General features: G+C 48.7%; 1 protein-coding gene across 1 annotated transcript; it reads left to right on the top strand.

The window, feature by feature from the left end:
* Positions 1–296: 296 nt before the first annotated feature.
* On the top strand, positions 297–17,075 carry zbtb7a (zinc finger and BTB domain containing 7a; the record flags this gene model as incomplete). Its single annotated transcript, XM_080832100.1, has 4 exons — positions 297–431; positions 9,573–10,121; positions 12,531–13,519; positions 16,625–17,075. The coding sequence occupies exons 2-4, from the start codon at positions 9,651–9,653 to the stop codon at positions 17,073–17,075; spliced, it is 1,911 nt and encodes a 636-aa protein (XP_080688226.1). The 5' UTR covers positions 297–431; positions 9,573–9,650.
* Positions 17,076–17,478: the final 403 nt, after the last annotated feature.

Below are 17,478 nucleotides of genomic sequence, written 5' to 3'. Positions count from 1 at the left end.
GGCTTGGAGATGTGGGGGTGGCAAAGGAGAGAGAGCTGGGACTCGTAGTTTACCCAGGAGGGCTGGCAAGCAGGTCAGATAGTGCTCAAGGACTCCACATCCCAGAGTGCCTTGCCCTTGGCCATGCAGGAACGGGAACAGCCGCCAGCCTATCCCGATGGGGAGGTGTGGTGAGTGAGCAGCTGTCAGGCCAATCACGTGGCAGGAAGCGAAGCCACAGCAGTGGGCTGAAAATAGAGGGGGGTGGTAGGTGTCTGCCTGCCTGTGTGGGATCAGGCAAGGGCTTGCCTGTATAACTAGGGCCACTCGGAAGTTTCCTGTCTGCAATTGCTCTAGCACTGAGGCAGGGCCCTGCCCAGACACGGAGGCAGGCAAAGCAGGCAGGGGAGACCGAGTTGGCTGGAGGAGGGAAGCACACTTCTGGGCAGCTGGTAAGAGAAACTAAACACATACACACACACACACACACACACACACACACACACACTGCACTCTGTTGTACTGACAGCCTGGCATAGGACAGGCTGAGATAGAGAGGAGCTCGCTGGATCTTTGTAAGGGCGGAGGGGGGGGGGGGCAGGGGGAGGACAGGGCTTCATTTGAGTTCCCAGCTCTTGACCCACTTGCAGATGAGGTGGATAGGGGAAAATGGAGAAGTGCTCGGATGTAGCAGGTACTTTTAAAAAACCGACGTTGTCGATGTTGAGTCTGCCTTACTTTTGGGACATGCTCAGGTGTGTGTGTGTGCATGTGTGTGTGTGGGTGCTGAATACAGGCTAAGAAGCAGATGTATCCCAAAAATGCTTAGGCTGTTCCTTTACTTCTTCTCTGTTTGTAAAGTAGAGTTGAGCTAAGTATAATGTCCGTGATCACGACAGCCTCGATGACATCTGGCTCGTGTTATGTGCCGTGTGGGTTTTGCCCAGGGACAGTGCCATAGGTTCTTGTGGTTTTGATACAGAGCTGGTATGAGGCAAGAGAATGTGTGGTACCTCTAGTGAACAGTTTCACTTCCTTTCGCCAGTCTCGGCCGCGGCGCTGATGCCACCTTGGACTTTGAGAGCGTCAGGCGGTTTGTCCTTGCTGTGCCTCATGTCTCTCCCTGACCACTCCTCGCCCCTTCCCCTATTGCTGTCGCCTCCCAAGACTCCCACTTCCCTTCCCTGCCCTTACAAACAGTCCTCATCAGCACTGTCTTATGACTTGTCAAGTGCATATCACAAGTGTGTGTGTGTGTGTGGGTTTGTGAAGACGTGTGTGTTGGGGGGGGGGGACTGTGTACATGTGTGTGTGTTTCTGAAGACGTGTGTGTTTTGGGGGCGACTGTGTACATGTGTGTGTGTGTGTGTGTTTGTGAAGAAGTGTGTGAGTTTTGGGGGGGACTGTGTACGTGTGGCTGTGTGTGTGTGTGTGTGTTTGTGAAGACGTGTCTGTGTTGGGGGGACTGCATACATGTGTGTGTGTGTGTATGTTTGTGTAGACGTGCGGTGTTTGGGGGGATTGTGTACATGTGTGTGTCTGTGTTTGTGAAGACATATGTGTGATGGGGGGACTGTACATGTGTGTGTGTGTTTGTGAAGACGTGTGTGTGTGGAGGGGGACTGTGTACGTGTGTGTGTGTGTGTGTGTGTGTGTGTTTGTGAATACATGTGTGTGTTGGGGGGGACTGTTTACGTGTGTGTGTGTGTGTGTGTGTGTGTGTGTGTGTGTGTGTCTGTGTGTGTTTGTGAGTTTGTGGCATATGTGACAATAGCGTGTCTGTTGCAGCAAGAAACTGGAATGATTTTTTTTTGTACTGTGATTGTAATGTATTTTAAGGACGTATGATTTTTTTTCCTTCTTGCACCTCGTACTTGTAGAACCCGTTTGTTGGGGAGTGCGGGTTCAGAGAAAGTGAGGCAGGGAGCTAGACTGGGGAGTTTCTAAGTTGTTATTGTTATACAGCCTGACGTCTGTGGCCCTGGGTAAATGCATGCACTGCCCTCATGGGCTTGTCAGTGGCGAAGCCTGTCTTTATCTCCAGAATGTAAAGCATAACCACACACACATGGCAAGTTAATGGCAGCATGAGGTCAACTTGGGTCGTGGCACCTACGGAAGAATGCAGTGAGGCAGTTTGAGAAAGTATTCAGCATGGCGAGGTGGAAAGCAGCCTCTTTACTTTTTTTTTAAACACGAAAGCAAGAATCAAAAGTCTCTGAATCTGTCTTTTTCCTCAGTCATTCTGAATTACGAGATATTTGGGGAATTTCATTCATTGCAAGGAAGTGGAATTTGCTGACAGTGTTGTAGTTGGGCGGGTGTTACTCGTTTGTCATACAAAAATATTGAGTTCCCCCTGAAAAAGCACATGAATTTTTGACTTTCCACAAGAAGTCATACATTTAGACCACATGGCCAAACTGCCGAAGTGACTTGGGGAATTTCTGAAGTGGCTGTGACTGGGACTGGCCCAGTGAGGAAGTGGAGTAGTATTCGAAAGGGAGGACATGGCGCTGATGGTTCTGCTGATGGTGGTGGGTGGTGAACTGCTCACACATATAGGATGAGAGGGCAGTGAAGTCGGGATCCGTGCCCCACAGTTACACCGTCAGCTGCCGCAGGCCAGACTGAAGTCCTGCCGGCCAACTAAGAATGGGCTCCACTTGTCAGCAATAAAATAATCTTGTAACTCCCTCACCAGACAGACAGGCAGCTTTTCTGTGTGTTGAGATGTGTGATGGGTTGTTTTTTTTCTCTTTCAGCCATGTTTCATTTTGGGCCAGTGATCTGGGTGGGCTCCCGGACTCTTTAAAAAAAAATAAAAATTTAAGATGCGACTTGATCATATTAGATTTTTCGCGAAGCCCCGCAACGCTCTGTCCTTGTGCGGTTTATCCGCCGGTAATCAGAGAGTGCCCCTTATTATATGCTCCCGTTGCATATTTAAAGGGCTTTCTTGTCGGAGACTCCATTATCTCTGGGGGGGAGACGGCTTCACTCATTATTTTCCCACACCGTGCCCTTGAATCAGATAAATAGTTTGTTTGTTTGTTTGTTTTTGAATGTTGTCAGTGAATGCTGTTTGTCATTCTTGTCCCTCTCAAACCAGGCCATGATTTTTTACATGGTCATGAGTCGAGTGACAGACTGAACGGTGGATATGTGGCAAGTGATATGTGTGCGTGTGTGTGTGTGTGTGTGTGTGTGTGTGTGTGTGTGTGTGTGTGTGTTTGGGCGGGTTAAGAGTGGTAGATTGTGCATGGTGGGGGTGTGTGTCTGTGGGGGGGTGTTGCGTTTGAGCATCCTCAGCAAGTCGTGTGAAGGGGGAAGTGGAAGCTGAGGTGGGTCGGCCGGTCGGTTGCATGGGCTGGGCGGAGGGCAGGGCACTGCAGCGTCTGGGCGAGCTGGTCATCTGATAACAGAGCGGGTTCTGTTACACCACAGGAAGTGCTCTTCGGTTGGGGGTTCTGTGTCTGTGGGTTTGTCTTGTCAATGTGTTTGTGTGTGTGTGTGTGTGTGTAGCGTGGCACTTGCGTTTCAATGGGTAGGGGGCTGATTGGACAGGCCAGCATAGCAGACTTCTCCTTTACTTTTCACACTCATATTCTCAGGGGGGTCAACACTGTGGTGAGATTAATAAAAGGGGGTTAGGGACTGTGTGTGTGAGTGTGAGTTTGAGTGAGTGTGAATGTGACTGTGAGTGTGAGTGTGTGTGTGTGTGTGTGTGTGTGTGTGTGTGTGTGTGTGTGTGTGTGTGTGTGTGTGTGTGTGTGTGTGTGTGTGTGTGTGTGTGTGTGTGTGTGTGTGTGAGTGTGAGAGAGAGTGAGAGAGAGAGAGTGTGTGTATGCATGTGAGTGTGAGTGTGAGTGTGTGTGTGTGTGTGTGTGTGTGTGTGTGTGTGAGAGAGAGTGTGTGTGTGTGATTTGTTGGCCCCCTCAGTTGTCCTTTGCTAGGTGAGGGGACTGTGCGGGTTCTGTACCTGTCCAGACTAAGCCAATCAGGAAGAAGTGTCTCAAGTGCAAAAGGTTTAGAAATTGTATTCAAGAATGTCCTATACTGTATATAATATAACATCAAATATATAAACTGTTGGTTATTGTTAGCAAACATATACATTATTGTATGTTTGGCTTAGTTGGTTTGTCCAGTCTACAATCATCTATTTATATCTTCTGATATGCAATATGTCTGCAGAAAACCATAGATTAAAGCAGTCATAACAGCTCTCAACTTCCACTCTTAACAATTTTGCCACAGAACTTGGAAAAGCTTTGGGAACACGTGTTAAAAGAGTATAATTTGACTTTTGGGATCAGTTCATCAAGTGTTACTTTAAAACAACATTTTATATTGAAATATTCCATAGGGTTGCAAACATGTAATGTGTTTTACAGAGTTAAAGAAACACAGTTTATTAATTGCGAAGATTGTTCCCTGTTTTTCCGATAGCTAGCCTGCTGCTGTTGCCTCTAGGGGCTGTGCCTCTCATTATATCTCCAGTTCTTGGCAAGCAGTGTATCTGGCATGTGTGGTGATCGAACTTTGACCTTTGAATTTCCATAATAAAGGCAACTTCTTCAACTCACTAAACTTTTATTGTCCAGTGTGACATAAGAAATTGAAATTATAAGGATTTTCTTTTCTCGAGTCTGTCCAGGGTTGTGTGGGGTTGAGGGTGGTTTTATTAAGTCTCAGAGCATTTTATTTTTTCGGGCGCCCGCCGTGGAGCGAGGGCTTGGGATGGGCTGAAGTGGTGGTGTGAGTTTGTTTAAAACAGCCTCGCCCACTACCTTTCAGGGCATTGTGCAGAGAAGTCTTGATTTTTGGCAGCCTGCTGACATCCCTCCAGTTTGGCAGCCCAGCCCCACAACTCCAGTTTTATCAGTTGCTCGCCCTACTTCCTGCCTAGGCTCTGTATGGCCAGTCAGGCTTCCTACCAGCGCTGGCAGTAGTGACTCACTCACATCCACACACCCCCTCCCACACACACACACACACACCACACACACACACATGTACACAGGGCCTTGCTTGAAATCCTGTTCTTCTTGGAACTCGCCACACCCCCCTCCTCCCCTCTCCCACCCCCTCCTTCTCCTCCTCCTCCTCCTCCACCCCCTTTTCTCCATAGCGTTTCCGATTATCCTGTAATATCCGCTGGGCCTTGACCTTGAACCCTGCTGACCCCTGGCCAGTGATCCCCCTCCCCCTGGCCCCCACTCTCTCCCTGTGGGCCATGGCGGCTGCTAATCGCAGGCACGCTCTCAGGATTCCCAGCTGGGGAACACCCCCCGCTGCTCACCGTAGCCTCCCGCTGTGGCGCGTTTCAGGGCTTTGCCAAGGCTTGGTGTTCTGAGAGCCACCACCTACAGTAGGCATACAGTGAGCTTTCTAATCCTCCTGCTCTCTCTCTCTCTCTCTCTCTCTCTCTCTCTCTCTCTCTCTCTCTCTGTCTCTCTGTCTGTCTCTGTTCATCATCTCCGCTAGAAACTGTAAAGAAAAAAACTAGACAGCTACGCTAAAACGCAGCAAGAACCACACAAGAGCAAACAAGCAAACAAACAAATAACAGTTCTGACAGAAGCAGGCTCCTCTTACAGTGCTGCTGGCTGTGAGGCACCTTGGGTTGTTTTTGTTGATGTCATGAGCCGGCGCGCTCTAGGAATGCAGCGAGGTCCTGACTGGAATGCTACATTCTTAGATATCCCTTTTTTTTCTCTGTTTGTTTTTATGTAGCGTCTGATAAAACCCAACAGTTGCCTTTCCCAACCAAATCATGTCCAGCTGAACTACACCACCTTATATCACTCTAAAGGAATACATGTTTACATGCTTGGGGTCATGTCTTTGTTTATTTTTTTTATAAAACTCCCTTGCAGTTTTTTTTGTCTGGAGCAGCTTGATGTTCGTTTTGGGTGAACAGAGCAGATCATCCTTGAAATCTAATCTGAGTACCTGCTCTTGACGTTTGCTGGCGGGGTTGGGGGCTGAGGTGGAGGGGGGGGGGGGGGGGGGGGGGGGGTTGTTAGGGGGGCGGGTCGGTGAAGATGGAGGGCTGGGGTAAGATCTGCACCGGCTTGTGGTTTTGACTTGCAAAGCAGTGGCCTGGCCTGCATGAGCGGACAGGCTCAGTGGATAGCAGCCCCAGATAGCGCCGTGCTGTGCTGTATGTGCTGGGCTGGGCTGGGCTGGGCTGTGAGAGTGTGAGTGTGAGTGTGAGAGGCCTTGAAACGAGACGTTGGGGACACGCCATGGCCCCCGTCACCCGCAGCCATGAATAAGTAATAGGGAATGTTGGGAGGCATGAGGAGGTGTTAGGATCAGGTTTGTTTGCGGTGTTTCCTCTTTCTCTCTTGCGCTCGCAGGGGTTATTCTGGGACAGGCTTGCGTGACGCTCTGATCCCACACCCTCACCTGTGACGCTGATGACTGACAGCGATTATTTGTCTGTCTTCCTCAGACTCGAGGAAGAAACAGAAAAAGTAAAAGGTTCAGGTTGGCCAGGTTGGCCTCATCTGGTGGGAATGGAGTGTTTAGGTAAAGCATTCTTACAGCAGGCTGCAGCCATGAGGGAATGCTACACAGATGAGCCTCTCTCGAGATCTTAGTGACTTTGCCCTCAGTGACCTCCTCTCTCTATCTCTATCTCTTTCTCTCTCTCTATCTCTTCTCTCTCTCTCTCTCTCTCTCTCTCTCTCTCTCTCTCTCTCTTTTTTTTTAACACAACAAGGACTTGTCCGTTAGCCCCCTGCCTCATAGATAGTCAAATGAGAATGAATAGTGAAATTAGGCCCTGAGTCTGGTGACTTTATCAGGGCCCCTGTGTGTGTGTGTGTGTGTGTGTGTGTGTGTGTGTGTGTGTGTGTGTGTGTGATAGTAAATCTGCATAGAGATCAGGTGCACATTAAGATGGCACAGGCTTGAGGGACACTGACATGCCTGTTCAACACTAGCAAACAGACGTTTCAGCCCACACATACACATATCCTAATGGCTTGTTCATTCAGGCGAGTACTTGTGAAATAGCCTGATACAGGTGAAGTATAGCCAGAATGTGCTGTCTCAGCCATAACAGCATTCTTTCTTTCGGATACAAAAAATAGAACATATTCAGTTAGATATAATGCTGCTACACTACTAGAACTGGTACAGTTTCTGTTGTGCAGTTAGTTTAGTTGCTACTAAACAGTTGCCTGCAAACTGCAATCACCAGTTAGACAACTACTGTGGTAATGGAGGGCCCAACCTAACCAGTATTCTTTTCATTGTTTTACCTAACCATGACCTCTGGTGTGTGCTGAAACGGTGCCAACTCTGGAGGTGTGGGAAGCTGGTTGACATTTTCCGGCAAAAGGTGTGGGGTTCCTAGGTTCAGCAGGTCTAGCGTACATACCAAGGGGCTTGATCTGAAGGAATGTCATTTGAATGCATTGCTCTTATAGAGCATAATCCCCCAGGCCTCTACCCCCTGCTGGGTCTCCCTGGCAGATGGGAGCCTGGGGGGTGGGGGCGAAGCTGTTTGCCTTCCGTGTTTGAGTGTGTGTGTGCTTGTGTGTGCATGCACGCCTGTGTGTGTGTGTGTGTGTGCATGTGTGTGTGTGACTGAATGGACAAATCGGGGAGGGTTTGCTTCCCAGAGCCCCCCTCCCCCTTGCTCAGGCTGCAGTCGATCATTTTAATCTCCCCCCCACACGTGAGCAAGGGGACAGCCTTTCCTGAAACTTGGCACAGGGCGCAGGGTGGGGTAACCGGCTCAGACCGGATTGACAACCTCCCTTTTAATACTGTTCCCTCGCAGCCTGCGCGTGTCCTCCTCCTCCTCCTCCAGTGGGTTTTTTCCACTATAGTCCCTCGCGCAGGCAGCCCCCCTCGCCCTCAGCCACCCCTCCCCAAACTCCCTCCCCCCCTCCCCCCCTCCCCTCCCCAGCAGTCAACTGACACGACACAGAGTGCACATGCTGCACGGCCCCACACCCAGTGCTCCCTCCACTGCATTTCACTCCAGTCCTCTCCACTCTCCCCCTGGTCTGTTGCGCCGCGCTGCCCCTCCCAGTCAAGGGCTAACGCTAATGCTAACCCTCCTGCAGTTTCCCCTCATTGCCTCCCCTTCCACTCCTCACCAGTGCCCAGCACACACCACACAGTCAGCCAGGTGACAGAAAGTCCTTGTGCTAAAGGAAGGCCCAACCCAAAAAATGTAATATTAAAAAGTTTGAAAATGTCTTGTGCGTATGTTATGAAACATGACATTAGAAAAATAATGTGGTTTAAATAATGTCACTACATAGCAATAATGTCATTACAATGACTCTATGTGAAGTGATTTGCTAAGTCACTGTGAGCCCCAGGGGTTTGCTGAGGAAGACTTTTGTGTTTGGGAATATCCTACTGCTTCTGTAACCCTTCAGGTCCTATCTGTTAGTACAGGCTGGGTCACAGTGAAAGTTTTCTCAGTCCTTTTTGCTATCAGCAGCCATTGACTGGTTTCTATTGACCTGAGACGATAAAATAAACAGTAGTAATATTATTCTTCCTTAACATTATTCAACTTGTCTTCTGATATGATATGTTTCAGTCAGTTTTGCAGACTCTCCCCCCAAGAGATGGACACATAATACAATTCATGCCCTGACCAGAATACTTGCCACAACAAAGAAACCCCAGACTAAACTGAAATACCACAAGTTAGGAGATTAACACACTCTCTCATACTGCACTTGCTGGCCTGACCCAAACCTGAACTTAAAAGCGGCTGCGCCTATAATAGCTTATCCTTCACCATGAATTAGCAGCCCAGCACTCTACTGTCCTACTAGTTTTCCAGTGCATTCACTGGGCAGTTTTGTAATCTAACCAGCCCATGCTGGCATCACCTCCTAAATTTTACTACTACTTCATGCATGTGTGTTAGTGTATGGGTTATATTCATACATACATACAGACACATATACAGTATGTGTGTGTATGTGGTTGTGTGTGTGTGTGTGTATGTGTTTGTGTGTGTGTGTGTGTGTGTGTGTGTGTGTGTGTGTGTGTGTGTGTGTGTGTGTGTGTGTGTGTGGGTATACATCTATACACACATATACCCACACACAAAATGTAGGCCCTGGAAGTAGGAGCTGTTTATCTGTCCAGATTATTTTTACATTCAGTGTAGATACATACAAGGAAGCTGTCATTCATAAGGCCACAACATTTACCGGTGATTGATTGGTTTTTTCCACTGCCAGTGGAATTGGATTTGACAGCCAGCACAGCGGCTCAGGTGAAGCCCATACTGTTAGGATGACATCATGCATCATCTAAATATGAATGTAAAACACATTTTCCTCCTAGCTTCCCGTAGCTTTCTCTCAATGTGAGGATATTTTGTTTTGCTGCTCTGAATGTAATTATCTAACATCATCTTTTCCTCTCTCTCTCTCTCTCTGTAGTAATGTTTTATGTGTATATTTTATTTTACTGTTTAATACGTTTTTGTGAATATGTTGTGTGTGAATATATTTCTCACATGGCGCCTCTTGTCTTCTCTCTCTCTCTCTCTCTTTCTCTCTCTCTCTCTCTCTTTTTCCCCTCCATTCCTCATTCAGTCAGGCAGACGGACAGACGGCAGGACGGACACGCGAGTGGGGCCTGTGATTGGCGGCTCGGCGGCAGGCTGGTGGAAGATGTCGTCGGGGGCCGGCGGACGGGGGGGTCGTCACGTGCGGTCGCGCGTCGGCTGCAGTGTCGGCTCCAGGGACGTGGAGGAGGGGCCGGTGGGCATCCCATTCCCCGAGCATAGCGCCGACGTCCTGGGCAGCCTGAACGAGCAGCGGCTGAGCGGCCTGCTGTGCGACGTGCTGCTGGTCGTGCAGGAGCGCGAGTTCCACGCGCACCGCTCCGTCCTGGCCTCTTGCAGCTCCTACTTCCACAAGCTCTTCACCTCCGGTCTCGCTGCCAACCACCAGAGCGTTTACGCTATCGACTTCGTCCGGGCTGAGGCACTGGCGGCGCTGCTGGACTTTGCCTACACGGCCACGCTGACGGTTAGCCACAGCAGCGTGGCCGACATCCTGAGCGCCGCTCGTCTTCTGGAGATCTCGCCCGTCCAAGATGTCTGCACACACCTGCTGGACACCAAAGTGCTCTCCCCGCCGGTGGGAACAACACTCACAGCTCACACACACACACACAAACATAAACTTACATAGACACACTTACATATACATATACACATACACGCGAACACACACACATGCATGCACACATACACATAGCCACGTAGGCAAATCGACACAGTCACTTGTACACACGTAGAGACATAACCTCTATTTCTCATTCCTCTAAATCATATTACTGAAATTAGTGAGGTTGCACCATTAAAACCCACAATATCCTGTAGTAAAATACCCCAAAACACGCACATACACAGACACACACCACCAACATACAGAGGGATGGTCTTCAACACACTCTTTATAACACAGTGTGGGCAACCATGGTACAGAACAGATGCCTTGACTAAGAGTAGACCAGCTTGACTCATGCTTGACAAGCTTTGCGGTAGTTTAATCATCTAAAACCATCTAAGAGCAGCTTCAACTTCAAGTTGATCAAGATGGTGGATAAGGTCCCTTTTTCTATGTAACTCAGTCTGTCTCTGAATCAGGTGGTTTCCATGAACTATTTTTTCAAAAGTATTCTTGAAGGGTGTTTTCTCACATTTTCTCAAAGGATACTTCATATTATAATATATGACTCATGTTAACTGCTTAATTTTGTCACAGTGTAGTGCTCATTCTGGAAGGAAGGAATTCCAGGTCGACCTTCAGAACATAAAGATCAGTATGAAATACAATATAGTAGATGTGATAAATCTGATTGTCATTGTTGTTGATGTACTGTTGTTTACACAAACCAACAAAACCAAGGAAATGGAGAGAGCTTTTTGCACTATACCACGAGGAGGCTTTTTAAAAAGCAAGGGACTTTTCCTGATGAGAAAAGTGAACATTTTATGAGCTTGTTTAGCCTAAGGAGGGAATAACCAGTGATGTTTTGGTTGAAGGATGACAGCTACATACCTTCAAGCTTAATTCCTAAGTTGTAGTAAAATATGCAATGCAGGTGATGGATATTATGTGAGGGTTAAGGCCATTCAGGAAGTCAGGAGATTTGAGTTCAGATTAAATAATGAAAAAAATACTTCTAGACGGTATTATACAGCAGTTCAGTGGATATGGTTAACTGTGGATCTATGTGATTGGCCAAGCAGTGACAGTAGACAGGATCTCACTATTTTGCTGAGTGTGAGAGGATGACTGTAGAAGAAGAGGGGGCCGAGTACTGGTCCTGCAGGAACGCTTGTAGGCATGGCTGAGTTGGATGTGCAGCATTAAGGGTGGTGTACTGCTTTGTATCAGTGAGTCAGGAAGTTAGCCAGAGGTTAGCCTCATATGTGATGTCAGAGGTCAAAGGATGAAGGTTCCATGAAAGATTCCTAGAGAAATTATGTCAGAATTATGTCAGCTGTTGTTGAGATTGATAAGAGTAAAACCTGTTATCACTGTATGGTCAAAGGGCCATAACTTTCTAACTAATGCAAAGACAAGTAGATCCTCAACATATTTAATACTGTCCAAAATAACATTGACATAAACCATAAGAGCTTAGCTCAGTGGCCAGAGAAAATCATGTCGGTTTGATCTCATGACGGAGTGTTAGGGTTAGGAAAGGTTAGTAAACAATGTTTTTGGCTGACCCAAACTTTTAGTTTGGTTCGAGTAGGAGGATTATGATTTGTCAGTGGAACCAACAACTTTTTATAGGTACATGGAGTTGCCAAAGGAGCAAAGCCGACATGCAATATCTTCACAAGACACACAACCACCATGGGCCACTTGAACTGTTTCAGTATACCTTGGCACAAATTACACAAGTGCCCGATTTGAAAGATATTTCAATATTTGATTTTTTGTTGGAGGTGGTGGTGATGGCGGCATGCATATCAACGCTTATTGTGGAATCCTCTAATGTCCCATTGATCCGTGGTCTCTTAACCCCACTCTAATTAGGATAATGTAAAATGAATCTAATCACTTTGAGTGGCTTGGTACCTCCAGCCTTTATCAGCCGTAACTATCATGATTACTCAAAATGGCCAAGAGATGCCTTATAAATTGCTAGTCTGTAGTATTGTGCAGTATTTGAACAAAACACCACCATACCTTTACTCCCAATAGTTCTAACTCTCTGAGGTCACTGAAGCTCCCTCACTAGGGCAAGGTTCCCTCTTTATATATGTATTAATTGTCATTCATGCTTGTGCAGAAGCCTTTGTCTTCAATACAGTTTGTGTACCCGAATTTTCTCATTTTCTGTGAGACAGTGAGGAGTTCTGTGCTCCTTTAAACCTGAGGGTTAGCAGCAGAGCAGATTCATAGCATAGCATAGCATTGCATGGTATATTCCTGTGAGGTAAAGCATATTTCTGGCATGTAGGCATAACCAACTGTGTGCTGATGCTCATAGATGGACTGACGTAACCTCAATTACTTCCTCCACAGGCGGGCAGTGAGCAAGATGAGGAAGCCGAGAGAGACGACGAGGAGAGGTCCAAGAGTGGCGGTCGAGGAGGAGGAGCAAGGGAGCAGGGGAACCAGCTGCGCGCCCGCGAGTACCTGGAGTTTTTTCAGCAGGGGGCGCACTGGGGCAGCAGCAGCTGCAGCACGCCAGAGCTCAGGGACCCGCTCACACACCAGCACTTTAGCCAGCGCAACGGAGCGGAGCGCAACGGGACCCCCAACACCCCGCACGAGTATGACTCACCCTTGGCCCTCGCCCTGGCACAGCCACCTATGCAGGACCCCGAGGAGGACGAGGAGGACGAGGAAGACCCAGAGGTGCCCTCAGCCTGGGCACGGGGCAACGGGGGGGTCGGCGGCGGTGAGGCCGTATTGCCCCATTACTATGCCCCGGGAGCCCAGAACGGACATTTCTACCTCCAGACGGAGCGCGTGAAACTGGAGCATGAGCAGGAGCAGGAGCGGGCAGAACGGGAACGGGACCAGGATCAGGAGCGAGATCGGAAGCGGGATCGGGATCAAAATCAGGACCGGGAGCGGGATCGGGACCAAAATCAGGACCGGGAGCGCGATCCGGAGCGAGGCTCGGCCAGCGCCCTGCTGCAGCAGATGATGGACTCCATCGAACGGCAGAAAGAGCGGGAAGCGGCGGGCGAGGAGCCGCCCGACGGGGAGGACCCGGACGTGGAGTTTTACTTGAAGTACTTTAACAGCGCGCAGCACGAGGAGGGCTCCGCCGCTGTGGCCACCGCCGCTGCCGTCTCCCAGGGCTTGCTGTGGTCGGTGCGCGGCGGAGCCAGCCAGGCCGGCGCGGTGGCCACAGGCGAGAGGAAGATGCGCTCCAAGGCCTTCCAGAAGTGCCCCATTTGCTCCAAGGTCATCCAGGGCGCAGGCAAGCTGCCCCGGCACATCCGCACGCACACGGGAGAGAAGCCCTACGAATGCGCCATCTGCAAAGTGCGCTTCACCAGGTAGGCTACGGGAAAGCTACCACAGTCAGAACCCACACAGAACCAGTTAGAATCAGTCCAGCACTCCTGTTTCAGCACCTGTTAATCTCTTGTTTTGTGGTGATTAGGTTCAGTAAAACATAAGTCTAGCCCCCCCATTGCCCCACAACTCCCCCCCACACACACACACTTGAACGCTTTACTGGGAACTTTGAACTATTTCATAACTGGATCTTAACACACAGAGCAACAATAGAGTTTTTTCTCTGCTTGCTCTATCCATAGTGTAGTTTCTCTCCCAGTCGAAAGGGCCAGTGAAGAGGTGACAGTGTCAGTGTGTCCCAGGGTGTTGTCACGCCGACGCCGAGCACACTGTGGCTCTGGTGCGGCACTGTCCCCCTGGCAGACGTGCCTCTGCTAATCTGCGCTCATTAAAATGCTGAGAAGAAATGCATGATGTTGTTTTCAGTGTTCAGTTGGGTCGGGGGGCCATAAAAGAAGGCAGGTGTAGAGCAGGACAGGCTCCATGACAAAGTCCTGGAATTTTAACGAGGCGGGGGGTCCTATAAAAGTGGGCTGAGCCGTGTGAGTGTGTCTGTTATCAGGGGATGAGGCCACTATAAAATGCTTGTCGCTCTGATACAGGGGCTGGATGGTTGAGGGGAAGGGTGAAAGGGGAGGGGGAGGGGATTCTGACTGTGCCCTATCTGTGCCAGTGAGTTGCATGAACTTGTGATCCCGAGGTATGTTGATTATTGCCCACGGCGCATACGTCTCTCTCTCTCTTTTTTTTCTCTCTCCCTCCCTCTCCCTCCCTCCCTTTCTCTCTCTCTCTCTCTCTCTCTCTCTCTTAGTAGCTGACTAATGTAGTGTGCCGTTTGGCTCTTCTGTGCCAGCTCGTGTGTGTGTGTATCTGTGTGTGTGTGCACGCAAAATGATTTCCCATGTACACAGGGGTATCACCTTTTCCATGAAACCATCCCCTTAATGAATTAATCAGGGGATGCGCATTGGAAATAGACGTGGGCAGGACGAAAATATCTGCACCCCCTGTTTGCGGGTGATCTAAATGTGCCGTCTAAATGCAGCAGGCAGTGGGAAGGGGCATTGTAATCTTAATCCTGTTTGATCAGGGTTAAGAGTGTGCCTTGCGCTGTAATAAATCACTCCCGTCCTTTAAATAATTCACCTCCGTCAGTGTGCCACTTTGTTCCAAGGCCCAGTGTGTGTGTGTGTGTGTGTGTGTGTGCTTGCATGCACACTTGTTTGTGCGTGTATGTATTTGTGTTTGTTTGTTTGGGTATGTGTATTGGGCACATGTGAGTGTGTTTGTGTTTCCCTGTGTGTGTGGGTGTGTGTGTGTGTGCGTGTGTGTGTGTGTGTGTGTGTATGTATGTGTGTTTTTGTGTGTGTGTGTGTATTATCTAAGCCACCATTCTGCCTGGCTATTCAGTCACCTTAGCCACAGTGGTGAGCGGAGCTGTACTCTGCCCTGCTTAAAGGAGTGGAGGAGACACACACACACACACACACACACACACACACACACACACACACACACACACAAAGAGTTGCATAGAGTGACAGCAGGTTCTCCATCCTCTTTGACAACACACACTTTTATACGGTAAAGATGCAAAGGGTTGTATGGCTTCTCTTCCAGTCCTGCTAATGTGCATGCCACCTGCTTCTTCTTACTATTACAGAGGGTCAGATTTCCTCTTCAAAGGTGTCGGGTTTTCTTGAAGATTTCTTTTATCCCCTCGAAAATTTAGCATCTCAAGGGATCCACGTTATTGTTAAATGTCCAAGGGTTTCACTAATTTAAGAAATTCTGTCCCCTTTTGTTGTATTCCGACATGTCAAAACGACGCGTCAATGTTTCTGTAATCGATTTTCAAGTGAGAATTATTATGATATATCTGCACTTCTCAGGAATGCAATGACATTTATCGCCTTTACACAGATATATACATTTCCATGACTTCGAATCATCGAATGATATAAACTGCCTCCCCTGCCTTAACCTGTCCTGTCTGGCTGAGGCCTTCTGAGTCGCTCTCAGAAGTCAGTAGCCTTGTCCTTATGACCTAAAGAGGCTCTCCGCCACCTCTTACCCATTCAATAACCTGCATTAGACAGGCGTGGCCCATTAGAGCCAGCCTAGATCAAGGGCGGCCGTCTCGGCGCAGCTCTTTGATTATAAACTGCATCTATGGCATGCTTTAACCTACACGGGCTTTCCTTGCTCCCACGGTAACCAAGCGCTGATCTTTAAGCTCTCCGGGAGCTGGGCTACTGCTGCCTGTCTCAAGATGATGCAGATGAAAAAACAGAAAAGGAAAACTGATTTACAGCCCCTTGTCCTGATATGACCCAGCATGGTCATCTTCGGAGCAAACAGTCGTAACTGTTGCAACCAAGTCTACACTAGCAGATAGTAGCAGGATATGCAGGGGAATGTCGAAGGGGTCGCCAAGGGAACGCAGTATTTACAGTAAGGAGTGTAATGTGCGCTCCCCCCCCCCCCCCCACCATAAACACACACACATGACACGCCCAAAAATAAGGAAGAACCACAGGATTGCTTGCTGCTTTTTTTGAGGAGGCAGTGCAAACCCCACAGCCTGTCCTCAGTTTCAACTTTTGAGACCAGGGGATAGAAATTATGCCAGCACGAGAGTCAATCTATATCAGTTTGCCTGGCTTTAAAGATTAAAAATTATTATTAAATAACTGTGTGCAGTATTGACTCTTTCAGTGTGTACATGGATGGAAATTTGGTAATACAGGGATTACTTTGGATGGAATTGTCTTTTTTAAAGAATTAAACATATACATTTTTAATTTGACAATACATATACACGCTATCCATATTTATCCTATCCTTATCTGTGGGGAGAAGGTCTTGATCTATTGTCATAAACAACTAGAACACGTCACACTATATTCCACTATAAACATGTATGCAATTATATAGCTGTATTATTTAGTTTAGTTTAATTAATCTAATAAATAGGCCCTTTCATTGTCCACACACTTGGATTGTATTAGATGGGTGTGCAGTGGATGGATGGTGTGTGACCACCTGCATTATAACCTTTTTCCGCCTTCTTCTCTCTGCAGGCAGGACAAGCTCAAGGTTCACATGCGCAAGCACACAGGGGAGAAGCCTTACCTGTGCACCCAGTGCGGCGCCGCTTTCGCCCACAACTACGACCTGAAGAACCACATGCGCGTCCACACCGGCCTGCGGCCCTACCAGTGCTCCAGCTGCTTCAAGACGTTTGTGCGCTCCGACCATCTCCACCGCCACCTTAAGAAGGACGGCTGCAACGGCATCCCGTCGCGGCGCGGACGCAAGCCCCGGGTGCGGGACCCCGAGCTCCTGGAGGCCTCTGCGGGGCTCCCGGGACCCGTCCCTGGACCCGGTGCTCGCAGCGGCAGGGGCAGAAGGCGCCTGGAGGCGGCTCCTCCAGCTGCCCTCGCTGCCACCCCCACCGACATGGAAGGAGTCCCAGGAAGCCGTGGACGCAGCCCCGCACGCTCAGAGAAGGCTGGGGAGGAGCCGCAGTGAGACGAAAGGGACTCTGGACGTCACAGTGGGACTTGGGAAGGGACGCGCAGAAGGGACGTGGAGACACGCGCAAGATGGAAATTTGAAAAAAAAACAAGAAATTAAAGAAAAAAAACAAAGGCAAACAAACAAAAAAAATTGACAACTACATGCTCCTCTCTAAACCAAAATCAGGGTGTCACAAAAATCAATTTGTTTTCTTGTTTTACCTTTTCCTCCGTGCTTTAGATTTTAAAGCGTAGACTCACGACTTAGTGGTCTGTTAAAAAACAGCAAAGCAAACAAAAGAGCAAAGAGCACTTCACATCACCTCCACCCTGTTTCCATCTTTCTGAGTCGTATCTCTTTTTCTTTTCTATACTGGAGCGAAGGCTTTACCATATGCATTTGTGAAAAACAAAGC

This window comes from Sprattus sprattus (assembly GCF_963457725.1).
Source record: "Sprattus sprattus genome assembly, chromosome: 2".
NCBI lineage: Eukaryota > Metazoa > Chordata > Actinopteri > Clupeiformes > Clupeidae > Sprattus > Sprattus sprattus.
This window is presented reverse-complemented; position numbering and strand designations above follow the sequence as displayed.